Source organism: Lactuca saligna, chromosome 2, assembly GCF_052625555.1.
Source record: "Lactuca saligna cultivar CGN05327 chromosome 2, ASM5262555v1, whole genome shotgun sequence".
Taxonomy (NCBI): Eukaryota; Viridiplantae; Streptophyta; class Magnoliopsida; order Asterales; family Asteraceae; genus Lactuca; species Lactuca saligna.
In genome coordinates this window covers 53231043-53254861 of record NC_136418.1, presented here as the reverse complement: position 1 = coordinate 53254861, position 23819 = coordinate 53231043, and the positions used below count along the sequence as shown (strand labels likewise).

Sequence of the window (23819 nt, the reverse complement as noted above, 5' to 3'; positions counted from 1 at the left end):
GTTTTACTATGGGAGGAATAAGAAGAAATACAACTAACGGGGCTGATTTGGGTAAATTGAGAAAGCTAGGGTTTGAATAAAACTCTCTTTCCCTCAATTTTGGTGCATGAAGAACAAAAAGGGCTGATCGGTATTCAGGCGGTCTCAGAAGGCAACGAGCAAACCGCTTGCCTCAGCCATTACGCCGCTTAGAACAACCACTGCTCCTACCATCTGATCCTAACCCTACCATGCGACTTCGATTTGATTTCGTGAGGAAGCGACCAAAACGCCTGGACATCCAAAAGTATGTCGATTTCATGTCAATTTTAACATTAGGTTTGCCTAATCTAACTCACAATCCGATCATTTCCACCTTCACACAAGAATGTCTATTACCGTGTTTGGCTGTATATATCTGATTCTAAAAAAGAATCGATTTTGAAACCTTAATTTTCCAAAATTACACTTCTAATTTCTGGTGATGAATCTAATCAACCGAATTGATGGATGTGTGCTATAGTCGCTTGAAACTTCATTATGCAGCAACCCATGAAGAAAATGCACAATTAATATCCATTTAATTACCAAACATATTGCAGAGTAGATACCTCTTCCACTACACTGAAGTTTAGAAGTTTTGATGTTTTTAGCAGATAACAATGCTATCTTTTATTTATGTTGGGTTAAGGTACAGAAAATTCTAAAATGTAACCATTTAAAACAGTTAAATATGTTCACTGTTATTATTTTTTTGTTTTCTGAAATAATGATTGGCTCAGGGTGTTTGGGAGTGCTTTTTTAACCAGAAAAGTGGTTTTAGATAAAAGTGTTTATTTGCTTATAGTGGTGGTAAAAAGAGTTTTTTAAAAAGTGTTTGGATAAGCTTTTACAGTGAAAAAACCAATAAATCAATAAGTTAAAAAGTGTTTGGCTTAAAAAGTGCTTTTTGAAGTTATTTTAGCAGGAAAAACCATAAGCAATTTCAAAAAGCCACGTTTTCCATGCTTATTAAAAAGTGCTTATTGAAGCTTAATGGAAAAGCCATTATGAAAAGTGCTTTTGAGTTTGCCAAACATTTTTTTTGGCTTATTAGCTTTTCAAAAAGTCAATAAGCAAATAAGCACTTTTAAACCACAATCCCAAACACCCCCGTAATCATACAACTTGTAAGCCCCAAACTCAGCCCTCTAAAATGTGCTGAAATATTTGTCAAAGTGGTCATTCACTACTTCAAAACAGCCTGAAACATGGCTATCTGAACTGTAGATTATGCAAAAAGTTGTTTAGTATTTTGAATTTCTGTTGTATTTTAAGTAAATAATACTTTCTACTTTGGTTTATTGCATTCAAACAAAAGAGTGTCTTCATCCATGATGTGTTGACATTTGTTTGTAGATAAAATTTACTTGTTAAGTTCATTTATATACCTAGTAAATACGTATTAGAAGTTTGTTTTCTGCTGTCATATTTCTGTAAGTTTGGTTTTCTGTATTGATTTCTGTTTCAATTTACGGTGTTGAGTTACAGGTTATTTATGATGCTTGATGCTGGTGTTATCTTTTTTACTGGTTTATTTTTCTGTTGCAGCATGCTTAAAAAGGAAATAACTCTAAATTGCTGTTTGGTTCGCAGAATGTTGCTAAAAGAATTTGAATTACAATTGGAAAAGGAATTTGTTATGAATTTGAATCCAATTCCATATGCTTTTTGGTTGGGAGGAAATGGAATTGGAATTAATTCCAGATTTCGTTTGATTCGCAGGAAATGGAATTGGAATTAATATAAAATGACATAATTACCCTTTTTGTCTTTTTTGCTTAATTTTACCTTGTTTTCTAACTTATATGTAAAGATACATTATGAAAATTATAAAAACGGTAAAATTTCGGTGGTGGTGGCAGTGGTGGTGGGGCAGTGGCGGTGATGGCGGCAACAGTGGTAGGTGGTGGTGATGGTGGCTGCGATGGTGGTGGTGATGGCGGTGGTGGCCTTGATTGTGGTGGCGGAAGTGGTGGTGATGGTGGCAGTGGCAGCTGGTGGCGACATCGACGGCGGTGATGGTGCTGGTAGTGGCAGTGGCGACTGGTGGCAGCGGCAATGGTGGAGGTGGTGGTGGTGGTGGGTAATGAGATTGGTAGTGGTGGTGGTGGAGGCGATGATGGCGGTGGTGATGGTGGTGGTGGTGGTGACGACGATGATGGTAGTGGTGATGGCGTCGGAGGCAGTGGCAGCGGTGGCGATGGTGGTGGGTGGTGGTCATGGCGGTGGCAACGACGGCGATGGTGGCAACGGCGACGGTGATAATGGTTGTGGCGGCAGCAATGGTGGTGGTGGTGGCGGCGGTAGCAGTGGTGGTTGTGGTTGGTTTTCTGATAAGTACAAAGGGTATTTTCTACAATGTTGACGGATGAATTCGAGGGAATTGGAATCCTTTTCCATCGAATTCCATTCATTTCCTGCCAACCAAACGCACCCTAATTTTCTGCAATGTTGACAGATGAATGCTGCTCTTGTCCTAATAGAATGAAATCAAGTCTTCTAGAAATTCCATCTCTGCAGTGGATTTTCGTGCATGACTTTTTTTTTTTCTTTCTATATTTTAATATACATTAATATACCATTTCTCTTCTGTTGTAGCTTTGGATTGGTGAAAAGTTAATGATATGCCCTGTAATGTGGAATCAACATCATTGGAACCAAATTTTATTGCTTGAAGAAAAAGACATTTAAATCTGGAGTTGGGAGAGAGAAAGAAATGGACCAAGTAAAGAGGTGAAGCTTATATCATTTACTGATATTGTCACAAATTTAGGGGTTAATAGAGACGTAAATGTATATGTTGTTATAGATCTATGTTATCAAATCATCTTTTGAGTTAAATACACCACTACGTGTTGATTTTGGTTCCCAATCTTGTTATGTCTATACTTGATCTATCATTTTGAAATTCATCCGAAAATAATTAGTGTGTTATCTCTATCACTAATGATCCTAAAATAGTCCTTACGCACATTACACTGATATAAAGTACTCTTTAGGTGTAGTACAAATCAGTTGCAATGAATGAGAGCCATCATGCAAGAAAATTCCAATGATAATCATTTATACAAGAAAATTCAGCAGAAATGCCTCTTGCAAAGTTGGCTGATTAATTGTGGTCAGAAGTTGTAGGTTCGAGTGATAATTGAGAGAATTGTTGAAGAGTGTTGTTTATTTTAGTATATAAAGTGTTTAAAAATAATTAAATTCATAAAAAGTTTGGAGTTTAACACAACAATAGTTCTACTTGTCTCTTTAAGTTGTTGAACACCAGCGATCTCTCATACAGTTGGATGGATGGCAGGGGAGAGTTTAAAATTGAACAAGAGAAGGAACGAATGATACACCAACACACACTCAAATAACTAATTAACATCTCTATTTATGTACACCTTTGAATTATTTAAACTGACATCATTTGCTTTCTGTGGTGCTCCCCGTCTAACTGTTTCTTCATTTAGCCCCTTGCAGTTATAGAACCTCAAACATTGGATAGATGACATGTTGGTTAACCACATAGGCAGTTCTTGTATTCCAAATCCATATATCTCTAACCGAGTCAGTGAGGTGAGGTGTTGTATTTCTTCAGGTATCGACTCCCAGTGATCCCAACCTTTCAAATTTAATGAGTGAAGGTGGTCCCTTAACTTCTCGATGCCTTGGAGACTTGGGAAAGAATTGAGCTCCTTTGAGAACGGACCAACTCTCAACTCATTTAAGAAGGCAAAACAGTCGAACATTTTTTGAGGCAAGGAAGTCAGGTTGAGGCAATGCGTAATGTCCAAAGTCTTCAAAGAATGACACTGGTTGGGTAAATTGGTTATTTCTAAAAGACTAAGACAATTGGGGATCATTAAATTTTTAAGAGATGTGAGGCCTTGTATGCTCTTAATGGACACCAGACCTGTGCAGTTAATAATCTCTAAGGAAACAAGAGGATGGGGATGGCATTCATCTATGAGTATAATCTTTGGGCAATGCTTGATTTCCAAGTTCTGGAGGACAGGCGATATCATTTTTGAGCTGTTGGGTGCTCCATCTATCCACTTTTCCAGCCTTTTCATGCATTGTAATCGGAGCGATCTCAAGGAAGGAGACAAAGGCTTGGTAGATCCAGTAACATCGGAACTCCTTAAGCATGTCAAGTTCTCCATGTTAATCAACTCAAGATCCTGAAGATGTGGAAGGTGCTCAAGCGTCGGAAGAGAGAGGCAGTTCCTACAGTTATATAATGTGATTGACACGAGCTTGTCAAGGGGCGTCTCTTTCCCATCAATATTGACTGTCATCTTCATTACCCAATCTGGAAAATTATCACCACAAAAATAGTCAATTCTCAATATTTTCACATCTCTTGGTGGTTGCAAGCCTTCCAATACATCCTTGTTTCTGTCAGCACCTCGATTGCTACTCCAACTGAATTCAATCTCGTTTAAACTTTTTTTTCCAGATAAATCTGCCATGACTGCATCCTCTTTGCTACTAATATTTTCTAGCTTGGAAATACAGAGCTTTCCACTGAGGTGTTTCAAACGGCTTAGCTCTTTAATACCGTGTCCCTTATTTCTAAGCACGCTGAAGTAATTAGGCACTAATGTTCGAAGAGAAGTCAATTGTCCCACGATATTGTTGGGAATGCTTTCTACAGATTTACAATATCGCAGGCTTATCAAATTTCTCATGGATTCTGGAAACTTGTTAAGATAATAGCAATATTGCAACTTCAAAGTTTGCAAGTGGTACAAGTTACCAATAGATTCAGGAAGAACACGGATCCTTGTATATGACAAATCAAGATACCTGAGATGCACCAACCCTCCAATTGAATCGTCTATCTTCTTTATTCCAGATCTTTCAAGTATTAGGATACGCATGCTCATGAATTGTTGAAAGGAAACATTCTTTTCAACCTCCCTGAAGAAGAAGAATGTACGCAAAGTTCTAGCCATCATTCTCCTTTCAATGAGAAAGAAAACGTTGGTATTTTCTTGGCAAAAGTCATCATTCATCACACCCACCAGACATTTGCTTTCAAGGTTGGAAAGTAATAATGAAAGATCATGAACCAAATCATGCATACTACAATGAGTGATGTGACCATACTCATCCCTTCTAACATCTTGGAACAACGAATTGCTGACCAAAATTTGAAAAATGTCATTCCCCACATCCTCCATCTCCTTGTTTCTTTCCTCATCTGCTTGAATCAACCCTAAAGCCATCCAAAGTTGGACCAGTTTTTTCCTTTTCATGACCTTATCTTTCTTAAAGATTGAACAAGATGCAAAACATTGTTTGGCTATAGAACGTCTAGGCAGATTATCTAAGCTAAGTTCCAAACTCTTTTGAACTCTCTCCGTTTCATCTTCTAGATCCCAAACTTTGTTGTTTCTGATGGCCAACCACTTCTCCGGGTCACTGTAATTTTGCAACACCCCTCCTATTACCTTTACTAGCAACGGTAAACCACGACACTTTTTCACAATATCATGCCCTATCTTCTCCAATTCGGGTGGTGGTGATTGTCCTGCTAGAAAGGCCCTCTCTTTAAAGATATTCCAACAATGATCATCAGAAAGACCTTTTAAAGGACATGAATCCATTGTCATAGCCTTTGTTCCTATGTCAAGTTTTCGGGTAGTGACAATAACGCCACTTCCAATTTGTGACTTTATCATCATCATATGCCTCTTAAATTCTTCCCAGTGTGATCTCCCTTCATCCCAAACATCATCCAGAACTAACAAATAACTTTTTGAACCCAACTTCTCTTCAAGAGAGATAATTATATTGGCCATTTCAACAGACTTAGGTTTCTTTCCTGCAACAGATTCATAGATCTTTGCCAAAAGTGTGTTAATGTCAACCTTAACCGACACACACAACCAAGCTTTCACATCAAAATGTTGCTGGATTTTTGGATTATTGTATACGGACTTAGCCAGAGTGGTCTTCCCCATCCCGCCCATTCCCGTAATGGGAACAATCGTAAGTTTTTCTTCTTTTCTTGATTCGGTTAATAGGTGTATGATGCGCTCTTCATCATCCTCCCTCCCAACAATTTTGAATTCGTCTAAATTTGGAACAGTCTCGGGATATGGACGATATGGAACAACAGGGCCAGGCTGTTCATTTTGTAGTCCCAAGTCGTTTGCGTCCTTATTGATTTGAGACAATTTTTCATTAATGTTTTTGATTTTATGACCCAGTTCTCTACGAAATAAAAACTTTTTCAAGCTTGGAAGAGAGGTTGCCTTTATTCTTACCTGATCTCGATTCTTTACCTCACGCCTTAACATTTCGTAGTGAACCTCATCCATCACATCATCAGCTTCACCAACAACATCTTTTAGCTGTTTCAGCCACTCCATCACCCCATGTTTTTGACCCTTTTCATTCTCTGCATCCTGTAATTTGGCACGGATCATTTTCAAGGTCCCTTCAAGTGTGTGCAACTTCTCTTTGTAACCCCAAATGCCGATTTCGCTGGCGGCTATGGATGCCACCTTTTTCAGAATCGCCTCGGCAACAACAGTAACTAAAGCATCGGCCATTTTCACTGGTGTGTGTATGAGAGAGAGAGAGAGAGAGAGAGAGAGAGAGGGTGAAATATGCGAAAACCAAACCAAGAGAGAGATAATAGATGGTGAAATATGCGAAAACCAAACCACAAGTCACAATGGCTTAAAGAATAGACCCAAAATAATTAAAGAAAAAGAAAAGGTAAAAGTAAAAGAAATTTAAAGTAATTTATAAAATTTCGCTAAAATACTTAATAACTTTTTACTAAATAGCTCAAATTAACATTTTCAAGAAAATGGCCAAGGAAATCATAAGTGATTAAGCTTACATGCGATTTCATCCTTGCGAGCGGCTATCTCGTTATTTTGAGCTACGAATGGGGTCCATTTTGGGTCGGAAGTACACAGAAACCTCAAAATCTAGTATAACTCTCACTTTCACACTTTCAACTTTAATAAATTTTTTCAACCATCTCAATGGCTTCAAATCAATTTTCACTCGAAAACTTTATAAGTACACAAGAAAAGATCACAGGTCCATAAAAAACAAAATCGGGCAGAGAAAATCACAGGTACCCCTAAGCCATCTCACGAAATCGCAAGTGGCATAACCACCTGTGATTGTGATTTCGGTGACTATTTTCTAAAAAACTCGATTTTGTGGCTATCTCTTAAAAAGTCATTAAGGTAATGGTTAAATTTATATTTTTTTTCTTAATTTTGTGGTTATTCTATATGTACCTCTTTTGTTACTAAATGTATCCCATATTTAATTTTTTGTTTTTTATTGTCTTATTTTAGTATTTTGTTGTTTTTTCTTTTATTAGTATTATTTATATTTATTTATTTATTTATTATTATTATTAGACAAACATTCTAAATCACAATAATATCAATAATAACAATGAGATTATTAACCAACGGATATTCTAACGGTTTCAACATAACAATTGTATGGTGCACTATGCATATTATGCAGAACATAAGCATTTTGTCTAGCACTATACGAGATTTCTCATCTAGCAGAATGTTTTGATATTTATGTACTCTAATATGACAAAATAATAGGCATGGGATACTTTCCTTGTAAATCAATCATCATATAATGGTTACCGTAAACATGGGCAATCACAACAAATACATGATTTTGGATGTCTTGCAGGACATACCAAAGTGGGAACCAGATTATATAACCTTCTTTGCTCAAATAATGAACAATAACACCATATTTGTTAGTAACAAGAAAAGCAATGTCTGATATAATCAACCAATATTCAGATGTCATAAAACTCGATCCAGTGAAATTCAACGAATGACCCATTGCATTAGAATATTCACCGTGAATCGTTGTGTGCTCTCCAAGGTGTGTTATTAGCTCATTGTATAAATCCGATCAAATATGATGTCAATATTCTTCATTGTGACCAAGAGAAAAAGCAATAGCCTGAAATCCACAATTTTCATCTCCTTTTATATCTTTAACGTGCCCGGTGTATGGATAAAATTCATGTGGAATTTCATTTAAAAGTGTATTTGAATTATATATTTGTTGTTCTTAGTAAAACGAGTAAGGTATTGTACGAATTTAATGATTTATATACATTTAAACCCAAATTTCCCATGAAAAAAATCATACTTTTTGATACTTTGCAACAATAAAATATTATATTAACAACAGTTATATAATATTAATAATAAATCATAACGGAAAAACAACAAAAAGACAAAAAAAAAATAAAAAAAAGAAAGTCAAAGCCCTTTTTGATGTGATTTATATTAAAGGGTAATTAGGTGTTAATTATTAAGGGTTTTTGGATACAGTTAGTAATGAGGGGTACATATAGTAATACCATGTCTTATAACATTTAACATAATATTTGTAATCATATGGTCTCGTAGAAAAAATATCATATGTTATATTTGGTCTTTGTAATTGGTATTTTCTATTGTTTTAGTCCAAATTTATAAAATTGATACAAAAGTATTTATGGATTTATGTAGTCTTTTGTCATTAAATTTATTGTTTCAACTGTTAGATCGCTAGATATGACCATTTTTTGTCAAACCAAATAAGTAAAATATAAACCAAAGTGCCAAAAAAAATACAAATTATAAACTCTTAAATTATATGTTTTTTGATAGACGAATTTAGATGTAAATTTTTTATCTATACCGGCCTTTGTTAGGAAAATATAACCCAAAATTGTACGAAAGAACAAAAGCAAAAATTTCTTGACTGAGGTCTGTGTTTAACACAGTTTCCTTAAAACAAATTCACCCTATATGGGTGATTGTTTCCCATGATACTGGAAAGCAATTCTTCTAGATTGCCCGAACCCTCACTCGGCCTGGATTATACCTTGATTGCAAGAGAGTAAAGATGATGCAGAAGCGTAAGAGAGGAAGAGTTAACCAAAATCGTAACTGTCACAATTAAATAAGAAAACTAATCAAAGAATCAAAACTGAAATCTATGATTAATAGCTTTTAATTCGGTTCTGTAACAGTTAACCAAAAAAAGGTCCTTGAACTTTTCTGGTCGACCGGTTGTGCATTCGTGTTGCAGGACGCGCGCTCACACACAAGTTCAGTGGCCCGAAGCCAATTTGGCTCGCATTTGCACCCCCCCCTGCGTGTGCGCGCAAGAGAGAGCCTTGGTTCTAATTAGCCCTACAAAGGTAGCTAGTCTTTGTAGTTATAAACCAATTTTCTTTTCCTTCTTCCACCAATGTGGGATGAGTTCTAAAAACCCACTTGACTTCTTTATCTTCTCTTCAATTGCCTTACTTTGACAAGAAATTTCTCATTCATTTTTAATCCATTTTGGACGTTTGATATATCGAAACGTATATATCACGGAGGAGAACACAAATATATAATCAATAACTCGTTTTGATTACATTTAGAGTATTAAATTTGTGCTCAAAAATGGAGAAATCCATTTTTGGAAATTAATGAAGTTAATTTTCCAACAATCCCCCACATGAATGAAAATTGCTTCAGCATCCGCAATTTCTAGCTGCTTTAGGTAAAATCCAGCAGTTGAATCATGCACAGGATAGGTAGGTTAGACCCTTTGAACCTTCCCTTAAGATACATATTTATTTTACTAGCGGACCAGTAGACTCGATGTCCTTGAACTGTTCTGCAATTTGTGTAAATAATCAATACATGTCTCACATGATTCTCCCTGACCTAGTTAGGTTCTCATTGATGTGCCCGTTTTGGTCGTGGACACTTGCCTGGTTCTGTAAGAGCTCTTAGGAACTTGCCCATTCAATTCCCTTTGAAGCGACCCCACTTCTCTCTCACATAGGTGATTATAACATAATCATTAAAAGCTAAAGCTTGATGATTTGCAACTTATCACCAACTACTATAAGCTTAACCTGCATCACTGTTATTTATAGTAATGGGTTTGGGGTTGACCCCCACAGTGATCCACACATGTTATATGCAAGTAGGTTGTCCCATTGAACCTAGATCTTGGGATCTCCAGTCAACTAGATTGGGTTTTCTTTTGCAATAACTTATTCGTTCATGGGTTTTAATCCCATTCCTTTTGACGACTTTGCAACTAACTCCCTATTTAACCCTTTGGTTAGCGGATCCGCAATGTTATCCTTGGACCTTATGTAGTCAATTGAGATAACTCCAGTTGAGAGTAGTTGTCGAATGGTGTTGTGTCTTCGACGGATGTGTCGAGACTTACCATTATACATAGCACTTTGTGCCCGTCCAATTGCTGATTGACTATCGCAATGGATTGAGATTGCAGAAACTAGTTTAGGCCATCCTAGTATATCTTCCAGAAATTGTCTTAGCCATTCATCTTCTTCTCCACATTTATCAAGTGCTATAAATTTCGATTCCATAGTGGATCTAGCTATAACTGTTTGTTTTGAGGATTTCCATGATATAGCTCCACCTCCAAGTGTGAACAAAAACCCATTGGTTGACTTGGAATCTTTAATATCGTTTATCCAATTGGTATCACTACACCCTTCTATGACCGCGAGATATCTTGTATAGTGCAACCCATAATTGCGAGTGTACCTTAAGTATTGTAATACTCTTTTAATACTCTTCCAATGTGCATCACTCGGATTACTGGTATATCTATTTAGTCTGCTTATTGCAAAAGCTAAGTCAGGTCTGGTACAACTCATAAGATACATTAGACTACCAATAATTCTTGCATATTCGACTAGTGCAACTCCTTCACCTCTATTTTTACTTAGATGATGACTTGTATCAATTGGTGTCCTAGTGACAGTAGTATCACCGGAGTTGAACTTCTCAAGAATTTTATCCACATAATGGGTTTGATTTAATGTAAGTCCATTTACAGTCCTTGTGATGTTCACACCAAGGATGACGTCTGCCAAACCCATATCTTTCATGTCGAATCTTGCCTTTAGCATGTCCTTTGTTGATTGAACCATTTTATCGTGGCTACCAACAATAAGCATATCATCAACATAAAAGCATAAGATAACATAACCCTCACTTGTGTTTTTAACACAAACACACTTGTCACATTCATTAATTTTGTATCCATTTTCTAACATCACATGGTCAAACTTTTGATGCCATTGTTTTGGGGCTTGTTTCAACCCATATAATGACTTCACTAGTTTGCAAACCTTTGATTCTTGTCCTGGGGCAACATACCCTTCTGGTTGTTCCATGTAGATTTCTTCTTCTTAATCCCCATTTAGAAAAGTTGTTTTAACATCCATTTGATGTACTTCAAGATTTCTTATAGAAGTGATTACAAGTACCAATCTAATGGATGTAATACGTGTGACGGGAGAGTACGTGTCAAAGTAATCAAGGCCATTTTTCTGTCTATATCCTTTTATTACTAGTCTTGCCTTTTACTTGTCAATGGTTCCATCCGCTTTCATTTTCTTCTTGAAAATCCATTTATAGCCTAGTGGTTTGCAACCAAGAGGTAAATCTACTAGCTCCCATGTATGGTTATGCAAGATGGAATCCATTTCGCTTTTAATTGCCTCTTTCCATTGAGGTCCTTCGGAAGAGGTGACTGCCTCTTTGAAAGTTTGAGGCTCTCTTTCAACCATGTAAGTGTAAAAATCATCTCCAAATGACTTCTCCACTCGTGCCCTTTTACTTCTACGGGGCTCTGCTTCTTCCTCTATTTCTTTTCTATAGGAGGATTCATTGTGCTCAATTGACTTTGAAGCATTTGTCTCAACCTTATGGAGACATGGAAACACATTCTCAAAGAACGATGCATTTCTTGACTCCATTATGGTGCCTTTTTGAATCTCTTGAATTTTTGAGTCATGCACAAGAAATCGATACTCACTACTGTTTTGTGCATATCCTTCAAATATGCAATCAACAGTCTTGGGTCCTATCTTAACCACCTTGGGTGTAGGTACCACCACCTTTGCAAGGCACCCCCACACTCGAAGGTATTTATAGGATGGTTTTAGGCCTGACCATAACTCGTATGGTGTTTTATCCGATTTCTTTCTTGGGACCTTATTTAAAAGGTAGTTAGCGGAAAGTATAGCTTCCCCCCACATTGAGGGTGGCAACCCAGAACTTAACAACATGGCATTCATCATTTCCTTTAAGGTCGATTTTTCCTTTCTGCCATACCATTTTGTTGTGGTGAATAAGGTACAGTAAGCTCACGTATGATACCATGAGTTGCAAAAAAATCCTGAAACGGTGATACATATTCACCTCCATGATCACTTCTTAGTACTTTAATTTTCTTATTAAGTTGATTCTCAACTTCACTTTTATACACTTTAAACTTCTCTATAGCCTCATCTTTACTTTTAAGTAAATAGACATAGCATAATTTAGTGCAATCATCAATAAAAGTAATAAAGTCCTTATTTCCACCTTTAGATGAAATTGATTTCATGTCACACACATCGGTGTGAATTAATCCAAGTGGTTCGGTTATCCTTTGAATGGACTTGAAAGATTGTCGTGTTAATTTCGATTCAACACAAGTGTTGCATTTGTATTTTGAATCAATGTGAAAGTTTGGTATGTGATTGAGTTTAATTAAACGACGAAGAGTATCAAAATTAACATGTCCTAATCTAGCATGCCATACATTTGAAGACTCAAACAAGTAAGTAGAAGAGTTATTCATTTCATTATCATTATCACTTGGCTTAAGAGCCATTACACAAAGTTTGAACATACCCCTATCAGCATACCCCTTACCCACATACATACCATTTTTGGTTAACACAAATTTATCTAACTCAAACACTAAGCGAAAACCATGCTTGTTCAACAACCAACCCGACACAAGATTCTTATGAATTTCGGGTACATACAACACATCATTCAGCGTCAGCTCTCTTCCCGATGTCATCTTCAACACAATCTTTCCAACACCTTGGATATCAGAAGTGGCCGAGTTTCCCATGAATAACTTGTCACCATTATCCACAACCTTGAAGTTTCTGAACCATTCTCTATTTGAGAAAACATGATGGGTAGCTCCCGTATCAATCCACCACTCCCTTGGATTGGACTCCACAAGATTAACTTCAGAAATAACCGCTGCAAGATCGATGTCAGACACATCTTTGGCTATCTTCTCCACAACATTTGCCTCATTAGCCTTCTTAGGAAGCTTGCAATTTGCTACCCGATGACCCCGTTGGTCACAGTTATGGCAGTTTCCTTGAAACATTTTCTTAAAAGTTCCACCTTTGGCTCCCAAGTTTGAACCCTTTCCTTTCTTTTGGAATTTTACCTTTCCAGATTTATTCTTCCCAGAAGTTTGACCATGATCCACCACATTAGCTTTCTCAGAAGTAGGGGTATAACTACTCTTTTGAGATATCTTATTGTCCTCTTCAATTCGAAGGCGAACAATAAGGTCCTCAATGGACATTTCCTTTCTCTTATGTTTCAATTAATTCTTGAAATCAACCCAACTAGGGGGTAACTTCTCAATCATGGAAGCAACAGAAAAAGGCTCATTCAACCCCATACCCTCAGCATGTATGTCATGCAGGAGGACTTGTAGTTCTTGGACTGGGGACATAACAGTTTTGCCATCCACCATTTTATAGTCAAGAAATCGGGCAACCACAAATTTCTTTGTCCCGGCATCTTCAGTTTTATACTTTTTGTCCAATGAGTCCCATAGTTCTTTGGTTGTCTTTGTTACACAATACACATTATAAAGTGAATCAACAAGACCATTAAGAACATAATTCCTACACAGGAAATCAGAATGTTTCCAAGCATCAATAGCAGTTAAAGCTTGCACATCTCCTTCTCCTTCGGGCATCCGAGCATCCTCTTCAATTAAGAATCTAGCAAGATTCAATGTGGTAAGATAGAAGAGCATCTTCTGCTGCCACCTCTTAAAGTTCAGTCCAGAGAACTTCTCAGGTTTCTCAGCATGATTGACCGGCATGGTCATCATTGGAGTTCCTTGAACATTAGGAGTTCCATTAGGCTTTGGTGGTTGGGAGCCTTCACCAGTAGTCATGCTACAACAAGAAGCAAATATAAAGCTGTTAAAGATTAAAATTCAGTAACCACTAAACTGTTTAATATTGTCTGTTTCCAGAAAGCAGGTTCTGAAAGACTGTGAAACAAAAGAAAGAATCTGAAAACAGATGATGGATGCAATAAACTTAAACAGAAAACAGAAGAATCATAAAAGATCTTAGAAAATGATTTCTGAAAACAGATTCTGCAAATGTTATTCATTATTATAAACACTAAATCAGAAACAACTTTTTTTCCCAAGTTCGTTTCGCACAAACGATTTGTTTTAAGACTATTAGGAAAATATAACCCAAAATTGTACGAAAGAACAAAAGCAAAAATTTCTTGACTGAGGTCTGTGTTTAACACAGTTTCCTTAAAACAAATTCGCCCTATATGGGTGTTTGTTTCCCAGGATACAACAGTGGAAAGAAATTCTTCTAGATTGCCCGAACCCTCACTCGGCCCGGATTATACCTTGGTTGCAGCAAGAGAGTAAAGATGATGTAGAAGCGTAAGAGAGGAAGAGTTCGATTTCGTTTTCGTTTCATCTGGGAGGTCGATGTAGAAGCGTAAGAGAGGAAGAGTTCGATTTCGTTTTCGTTTCATTTGGGAGGTCTAACCAGTCACATAAGGATTGTATATATATACTATCCAATGTAACCGATGTCATTAAAACAAAATCGTAACTGTCACAATTAAATAAGAAAATTAATCAAAGAATAAAAACTGAAATCTATGATTAATAGCTTTTAATTTGGTTTTGTAACAGTTAACCAAAAAAAGAAAAAAAAAATGCAAAAAAGGTCCTTGAACTTTTCTGGTCGACCGGTGGTGCATTCGTGTCTGCAGGACGCGCGGTCGCACACAAGTTCAGTGGCCCGAAGCCAATTTGGTTCGCATTTGCACCCCCGCCCCCACCCTCGTGCGCGCGCAAGAGAAAGCCTTGGTTCTAATTAGTCTTACAAAGGTAGCTAGTCTTTGTAGTTATAAACCAATTTTCTTTTCCCTCTTCCACCAATGTGGGATGAGTTCTAAAAACCCACTTGACTTCTTTATCTTCTCTTCAATTGCCTTACTTTGATAAGCAATTTCTCATTCATTTTTAATCCGTTTTGGACGTGTGATATATCGAAACGTAGATATCACGGAGGAGAACACAAATATTTAATCAATAACTCGTTTTGATTATATTTAGGGTATAAATTTGTGCTCAAAATGGAGAAAATCCTTTTTTGGAAATTAATGAAGTTAATTTTCCAACAGCCTCATCTATCACAGCCACCTCCCATAAACCCTTCCCTTATCTCTATCTCTCATAAGTACTTCTGACGACCCTTTTTCCAAAACTAAAAGCTCCAACAAAAGTCGAGCCAAGTCATCACCGACTTGACAAACATTTGAATGAAGTTTTTTTTACCTACATATCTTAAAACAACGGTCACTATGTTTGTTTGGAAATGATCTGTTTGCCTATATTTTATGGAAATAAATATGGACTTTTTTGAGAAGATGAAGCGAATTCAAAATTTTTATCTTCAAAATTACATATTTACATAACTCCTATGTTTTGTTAAAATGAAATTTTTGCTTGAAAATACTATGTGTCAACTTTAACATATAACATTGCACCATTAAAGGACATAAAGATGATTAGTGGTTAACGTTCGTGTATTTACATGAGAATCATTTACGTCATGTTGAGGAGATATATAATACAAATATACAAGGTTCTTGAGGCCAATTTCGATTGTTCTTTTGGTTGTCCTTTTTAGTTTTGGTTTTACGAATTTGGATTCCCAATGGGTTTTTTTCAAGATTCGTGGTCAAGTTTATAAAGGAAGAGGATAAGGTGGGGGATTGGGTAGGGGATTGAGATGGGGTACTTGACCATTTATTTAACTAAATAATAATAAATAAATAAATTGTTGGAAATAGGTGTCCAATATCATAACTAATTAGTATAACTTTGGAAATAATAACAAGGTCATTTTAGGGTTATCCTTAAGAATTAAAAGAGTTAGAAAATAATTTAAGAGAGGGAAATAAATAGTTTATCAATTTGTTATAGTTTGATAAATTAATTAGAAACTGGTTTGGATTAATTTGAAATTAATTGGAAGTAATTAGAATTAATTTGGTATTAATTAAAAGTACATGGATTGAATGTTATTTATTCAAAAGTTAAATAATTATGAACATTCTAGAACCCTATGAGAGAGGGACGGAAATTCACTAGGTTTTATCCTTAATGATTTTCGATTTTTACTAATTATGCAAGGAGGTGAAGAAGATTTGATTTGAATAAAATAAGGGTTTAATTTTGGTAATGATCCTTACTAGGTTTCTTGTCCACTAAGTTACATTCAACTATAAATACCCCCTCCCATTCTCCTACGTTTTACGTCCCTTGCCTTCTTACTTTTTAGATTTGTATTTTTGTTGGGTTTTTATTCAAAAATAGCCTAATTTTAGAGACAAAATTGACGTAATTAGCAACGGAAGCACTTTTTAAATAAACTAAAACTATTTTACCTACCAATGATCATTTTGCAAAGCTTAGAAAGATTAAAAACTAACCAAATAAAAGAAGAAGTTTAAAACCTTTGAAGACTTTGGTTTCTTTTCGCAATTAGGAATTTGATGAAGATGGCATTATAACTCCAAGAAGAAACACGCTATAATATATCCACCAAGGCAATAATAAACCACCCAAACTTGTTAGTCATCATTTGTGTTAATTTGTTCTTAAGCCTTAAGGTTCATACCAAATAAACCTTAAAGAGAAGCAACTTATTACCATTCATATCTAGCACCATTTTACAAGAAGAAGAAAGGGAAGAGGAGCACCAAAACCGAAAGTTTTGGCAGCTTATTTTGAGAGAAAAATATGAGCAAAAGAGCGAACACTTCATATTTGTAATCCGTTTCTTTTATGCATGCAAGTATGCATAAAGTCAAGACCATAAAATAGAAGTTTAAGACCTTTCTTACAAGCATGGGATGAATGAATAAAGAAAGGAAAAAAGCAATCACATGTCATCCCTATCAAAATTCAGTCGTCACCAACTACGAGACAAAAGTTCAAGTCTTTTTTACTTTACCAGCAACTACTTAGTTACTTCTTAAATAAATGGTTACTCTAAGTAACCAAAACGTTATACATAACATTTATATTCATATCATATAATATTAAACTAGTTTTTGTTCTCTTTTATTATTATTTCCTAGAAATAATAATTCTTAATATGTTGGAAAATAATATTTTTCCAATTAAATACAAGTGTTGATAATATTTCTTAATAGTAAAATTATAATAATAAATAATCAATTAGTGGTAAAATGCTATAAGGTGTGACCCTATAAGATCTTATGTCATTAGCAATATCATTCTATAATGACTCTTGGGCATATAAGATCTTTCAATCTCCCACTTGTACAAGATTCATCATAGATTGATACAGATAGTGCTGAACGTCTAGCAACATTCCACTACCTGCAATAACACACGAAGAAGAGTGTCATTCATCAACATATAATTACCAAAAGTTCAAAGCTTCAATTGGTGTATAAAGTAAGTTCATTAGTTATCCCTTTGTTACAGACATCCCGTTAAACATGAGACTTGGATCGCAATCAACCTCATTTGCCAATCAACCTCATTTGGCAATCAACCTCATTTGGAGTTCAACTTTGGGTAATAGTTGTTAGATGTCTAACTCTCAACACATAAGAGAAACAAATATCATCTTGACTACCTAATCATTTTGCATAGTTTACACCTAACCTGAAAATGGCTCTTATAACTACCCTTTTTAAGGAACAACATTTGGCAAAAATCAAAGCACAACACTCCCTACACTTAAGTCTCACTATGTATCTCAGGTGTTAATGATACAATATAGTACCTTTAATCAAGTATCACTCATAACAATAATCAATGAGGTGATCTTGATGTGGGTCTGTTCAGTACCAGTTCTCTGATAAGTACCTATGAATTTTGGTTATAACCACTTTCCTACTTTCATATAGTGAGAGTCAATCAATCCAATTCATATTAGTCTTACTTTATAATTGCCCGCATAATTATAATCGACTATGAAATTTTAGAATAATGAGATCATTCATGGATTAAACATGTAATATAAAACACAACAAGTATTAATGTGATGATCATATCCCAATAATACTTGTTGTGTTCTATATTAACTTGTTTAATCCATCAATAATCTTATTATTCTAAAAGTTCATAGTCATTCATAATTATGGGAGTATTTATGAAGTAATACTAATATGAATTGTATAGGTTGATTCTCACCATATGAAAGTAGGTAATTGTTTGTAACCAAGATTCATAGGTATTTGTCAGGGAATTAGTATTGTAACGTCCCAAAAATCAAGACCAAAAATTTTAATTTTTAGAATAACAAAACCCTCTTTCAAAACATGTTCATAAAACCATAATAGAATCAAAGTATAACCAAAACACCCAAATACATTAGAGACAAATAAAATACGGAACAATGTTGTGACATCCTAGAATTTAGGGTTGAATCTGTAAATGGTCAGATCACTGCGAACCTTTTGTATCTTGACCGATTGAAATTTAATGCATATTTTAGTATAAATATAATTCCATTTCAAATACAATGAGATAGGAAATGGTATCTTACCTCAAATTATGGAAAATGTTGAAAGAAACGTAAAACATAAACTGTAACTCTAGTCAACGTCTGAAAAACTGAAATTTCGTATTATGCATCTGTGAACAAAGAAAATATCCTGGACACGTAGCACCTGTTTCCCTGATCACGGATATATAAAGAACGTCCAAAACAGAGTTCGTATGCAAAAGATATGATCGTTTTAAGAAACTAAACCGGTATAACACTGACTTTATCTGATTTCGTAAACTGTATTGATCCGTTGAGGCACTTGCACACCTCAAATAGAAATTCTAAGAGCATTTTTGGGCTCAGACTATGGTCTAATATTTTATTTACCACTCGAAATATTTTTAGTAAAAATATTTGTAAAAGTCAGAAAAATCTGACAAATCAGAATCCGGTTCACATGAAAATTCAAACGCCGCTTCACGTAGATCCGTATATCGGATTTAAATTTCGTTTGAATATTTGAAATCACCGTGAATGTGACATTCTCTAGGCACTTTCAGAATATTTTTACGAGCTCCAAAACAGATATCACGTAAACCGTAGCAGTTTGTGAATGGGACAAATCAATGACACAAAAAAAAAGAATTTGCAACCTTGATCGGTTGACCGAGTCCCCATCTCTTTTGACCTTTGAATGGTCAACATTTAAAAAAAACAAAAAAAAAGGCCACACTCATGACTTTGTCCATCTCTCTCTCTGTAACATCCCAAAATTCGAGGCTAAAAATTTCATTTTTAATTAAGCGGTTTATAAAATAACTTACCAAATATTGCCATAATCATGTCAATACATAAAACCATAGTAGCATATCTCAAAACCATATCATCTGAAGTAATGAAAATATCATATTACAATCCCAAAAAACTCTGCAGAAATCATGTGTGCGTGTGTGATGTGCTGCTACACCGCCGGCTCCTTCCCCTTGGACAAAGAGGTACCTAAAACCAAAACTAAAACTGTAAGCACAAAGCTTAGTGAGTTCCCCCATCATACCACATACCACATAAAATCATCGGTATCTTTCAACCGGCATCTGCCATCGGTATCTTTCAACCGGTATCCGCCATCGGTACCTTTCAACCGGTGTCCGCCATCGGTATCTTTCAACCGGTATCCGACATCGGTATCTTTCAACCGTTATTCGACAATTATATCATCAAGTAATCACATACATAATGCTAGGCAAGTATGGGAACTATTTACCCTTCGGTATCTTTCAACCGGTATCTAACAATCCTATCATCATGTGATCAAAGCATCCTAGCACATAACATATCATACTATGGCAACCCAGACAATTATCACCAAGACAATCATCTCATAAACACTCCTACTAGTGGGCCAACATTATGGCCTTAGACCCACCCTTACTGGAAGGTAACTCACCTCAATGTCGTGTAGTGTTTGAACTGTCCTAGGCGTGAAGGTTGGCTCTCCTCGACTCCTCAATGCCTACAACACAATCCTCAAGTCATCGATAGAACATACAACCTTAACCAGGGTCAATACCATAACCAGTCAAAGTCAACACCTAGTTAACCTGACTCGCCGAGTTGGTCTACCAACTCGTCAAGTCCATACTCCACCAATCCGATCCAACCCTGACTCCACTCGTCGAGTCTAGCAAGAACTCGATGGGTTCTTCTTCATTCAAACCATCGAGACTATCTTCATCTGACTCACCAAGTTCTTCCATGAACTTGACGGGTTCATCTCCCTCGTAAGAACACGTCCAGTCTACGACTTGCCGAGTTGTATGAACAACTCATCGAGTCCATCTTCAAAGGTTAGGAGATTGCCTTAGACTCGTCGATTCTGTTCTTACACTCGTTGAGTCCCATGATTCTCAGGTCCTTTTCACGTCTAAAAATCTATGGGACTTTCCTTCCTAACACTGGTCCATCCACAGAAAGGATTTGGTGATCATACACCACGACTCGTTGCGTTCCAAGAGCAACTCGACGATTCCATCCTTGAACAACATTATACAGTCGATTTTGATGAGCCTTAACACCTCAAAACCATAGATCTGCCCCCCTAATGTCCATTTCATATGTAAAGCTCCAAACTCGGTGTACATGCATGGGAGTTTTGGCTTAGAAAGCCATAAAAAGTGCTCTACAAGATTCATGAGGCTCTCATGGCCACAAAGTTGGCACCTTTATGCCATGAAACCCTTCCAATGACTCAGATCTAAAGTCAAGACCCCAATAACACTCCACAAATCCGAATGTGGCTTGGAAAGCCCTAAATGTCACCAGGATCCAAGTCTAAGGATGATTATTTACATGGAGGATCAAGATAGGAGCTTTTTATCTTAAATGGACTGGAAATGGAATGAAATCCCTGGATCTCCAAGCTTCAACTTGAACTCCCAAGCTTCTCTCCTCTTCTCAAGCCTCACAATCTTCCAAAAATGCAGAAAATGGCCTTAGAACACTCAAACAAGGGCTAGGGTTGCAAGATAACGCCTTTTGGGAGTATAAGGGACGGTGGGGGTTGAGATGGGGGAGTATAAGTTGTTTAAATAGGGTGCAAACCCTAAATATTAGGGTTTTTTTTCCAAACAGCTGCTACTCGTTGAGTCGGTCTTCCGGCTCGTCGAGTAGGTCACTAAACCCCCGCGTCCAAAATCGGTTCTACTCGACAAGTTCAGCCTCCAACTTGCCGAGTCCCAGCCGAAAATGTGATAACTACATAAATATAATGCGTACCAGGAATTAGGTGTTACAAATCTCCCCCACTTATCTTAGAGTTTTTCCTCAAAGTTTGTTGCTCGATCCTGAAAAAGCTCGAGGTATTGTTCCATCATCTCCTCCTCCGGCTCCTAGGTCCATTCCGAGCCCTTGCGGTGTTGCCACTACACCTTCACTAGCTCCATCCTCTTGTTCCTCAGATCCCTTGACTTTCTATCAAGGATTGCCACCAGTCTCTCGATGTAGTTCAGGCTGTCATCAACCTGAATATCCTCCAAAGGTACCACCTCTAAGTCGTCTACCAGGCATTTCCGCAACTGGGAGACATGAAAAGTGTTATGAATCTGACTGAGATCGGCTAGCAGATCCAGCCTGTATGCTACCTTGCCCACCCGGGCCATAACCCTGAACGGTCCAATATATGTGACAACTCGGAATTTCTATCGTATATCAATCCCTGCATTCAATCAAAGTCAAACTTTCAATTGCTAAATTTTAACAGTTTTGGAGTCAGTTTGAGTGTTCTAAAGCTTAGTACTGCAAGAGAAAACTGGAGAGAGGATACTTTAGGGTAAAGTATGCAACATTTAAGTTCCAAAACTCCAAGAGTTTGGAGTTTAAACCCTAAGGACTATATAAGTGACACTTAGTCATTTTTGTCAATTTTAACCATTTTCAAGTCCTTAACCTCATTCTCTCTAAAGTATCATCACTAGATCTTCAAACTTAGTAAGTATTTTCTTCCTTGATTAGTTAATAAACTTCATTATCTAGTGTTTGTGAATGATTTCATCCATTAAATCTCTTCATTTGATAGATAATCAAGTGTTCTTCATTTACCAAAGAACACCAAGAACACACACTAGTGTTCTTGAGCCTTAAGCACCCTTTCAAGCTTCAACACTGTAAGTACTCTTATCTTAGCTTGTTCTATGCTTAAATCAACAAGATTACACTAAGAATTCATCAATAAATCATGATCAAAAGGGATTTTACGGCCAAGGAACCTCCTTGGGTCGTAAAGTCTATTTAAGGGTCCAAATGAGCCCTAATCTCTTCTCAAGCCTTAGGATCAAGTCTAGAACACTTCTATCATAAGCTAGGGACCTTAAACCTTGATTTGGTACAATATACCATGACTTTACGGCCATAAACTCATGGGGAAATGGTCCTTAGGCCGTGAACACTAGTTAGTGGTGCCACCATTCCTTCCTAGGGCTTAGACTTGATCATAGAACACTTCATATGGACTTATAAGACCTTAAAACAGGACTTGATACTTAGTACCATAAGTTTACGGCCGTAAACTCATGAGGAAATGGTCTTTGGGTTGTAAACTCACGTGGTTCATACCATATGGACCATAAACTCCCAAGTGAGACCCTACACCCCTTATATGCAACTCTAAGTGGTTTAACACTTCAGTACAAGTGTTTTCTAGTCCCTAAGGTTGTTCCATTACCTAATTAGTTGTTATAAACACTAATTCTAAGCATATATGTGTCATTATATATTAAATAGGATCCGTGTGTGCTCAAGTCCTCACTTGACACTTAGCATCCTTTATCGATCTTGCATTCGTATCACTCACTTCAGGTGAGTTCATACCCCTTAAACTTTTATTTTAAATGATTTTAAATGCTTTTATGGGGGGAATACAAGTAGAAAACATGCTATTTGTAAGATCAATCACATGTGATTTATAACTGTGTTTCAATCAAGGATTTCATATACTTCAAACTGTGTTTCAAAACAAACTACTTTTAAATCATGTTATAAACTGATATCAAGTCATTATTTATTTATTGTTCAAAACTTTTTAAATGTATTACAAAACCTCTTTTTAACTTATATATTGTCAAAAGCATGTATATATATATATATATATATATATGTATAGTTATATACATAATGTTTAAAGGACTTAGGATTGCTAGCTCGCTTCATTTCCTTTTCCTTGTTTGGATGTGGACTTAGGGTACCGGCCAGTTGTCCGAAGGTCATCTAAATATTAGATATATATTACATATACATATGTAGACATAGAAGTTCTATTCAATCAATTCAATACCTTTGGGTAGCAAGGGTATACATTCATCTGTTCATATACATAACTTACTAGTAAACTATAATAAGTATAGTTTAGGAGAATACTATCATATACAAATACTATAACAGTGAATACTATAACAGAGAATATTATAACAGAGAATACTAGACAGATAATACTATAACAGAGAATACTATACAAAGGATACTATACAAGGAATACTATACATAGAATACTATCACTATAACAAGTATACTATACCAAGATTCAGAGATAACATAATGTGAGATACTACTTAATGACACATCGACCATTTCGTTATGTCACGTTTTGTAACAAGAATCT

General features: G+C 36.2%; 2 protein-coding genes across 3 annotated transcripts; one reads left to right on the top strand and one right to left on the bottom strand.

Annotated features, from left to right (window-relative positions):
• The first annotated feature begins 55 nt into the window (after positions 1–55).
• LOC145030969 (uncharacterized) lies at positions 56–2888 on the top strand. 2 transcript variants are annotated; one of them, XM_078979405.1, is made up of 3 exons: positions 56–286; positions 1884–2367; positions 2620–2888. In XM_078979405.1, exons 2-3 carry the CDS (start codon positions 1934–1936, stop codon positions 2639–2641), a joined length of 456 nt encoding a protein of 151 aa, XP_078835531.1. In that variant the 5' UTR covers positions 56–286; positions 1884–1933; the 3' UTR covers positions 2642–2888. The 2 variants fall into 2 exon arrangements, 1 of the variants encoding a protein (XP_078835531.1); XR_013676800.1 differs by lacking the exon at positions 1884–2367.
• Positions 2889–3210: 322 nt separating this feature from the next.
• Positions 3211–6617, bottom strand: LOC145030968 (putative disease resistance protein RGA4). Its single transcript, XM_078979404.1, has one exon. It carries the CDS (start codon positions 6573–6575, stop codon positions 3387–3389), a length of 3189 nt encoding a protein of 1062 aa, XP_078835530.1. The 5' UTR covers positions 6576–6617; the 3' UTR covers positions 3211–3386.
• Positions 6618–23819: the final 17202 nt, after the last annotated feature.

Bases quoted from the DNA above. Each gene is read 5' to 3' on its own strand.
- LOC145030969 (XM_078979405.1), top strand. From the start codon at position 1,934: ATGGTGGCTGCGATGGTGGTGGTGATGGCGGTGGTGGCCTTGATTGTG. The intron at 2,368-2,619 runs GTATTTTCTACA...CTTCTGTTGTAG, and splicing joins TTTTCTGATAAGTACAAAGG to CTTTGGATTGGTGAAAAGTT.
- LOC145030968 (XM_078979404.1), bottom strand. From the start codon at position 6,575: ATGGCCGATGCTTTAGTTACTGTTGTTGCCGAGGCGATTCTGAAAAAG.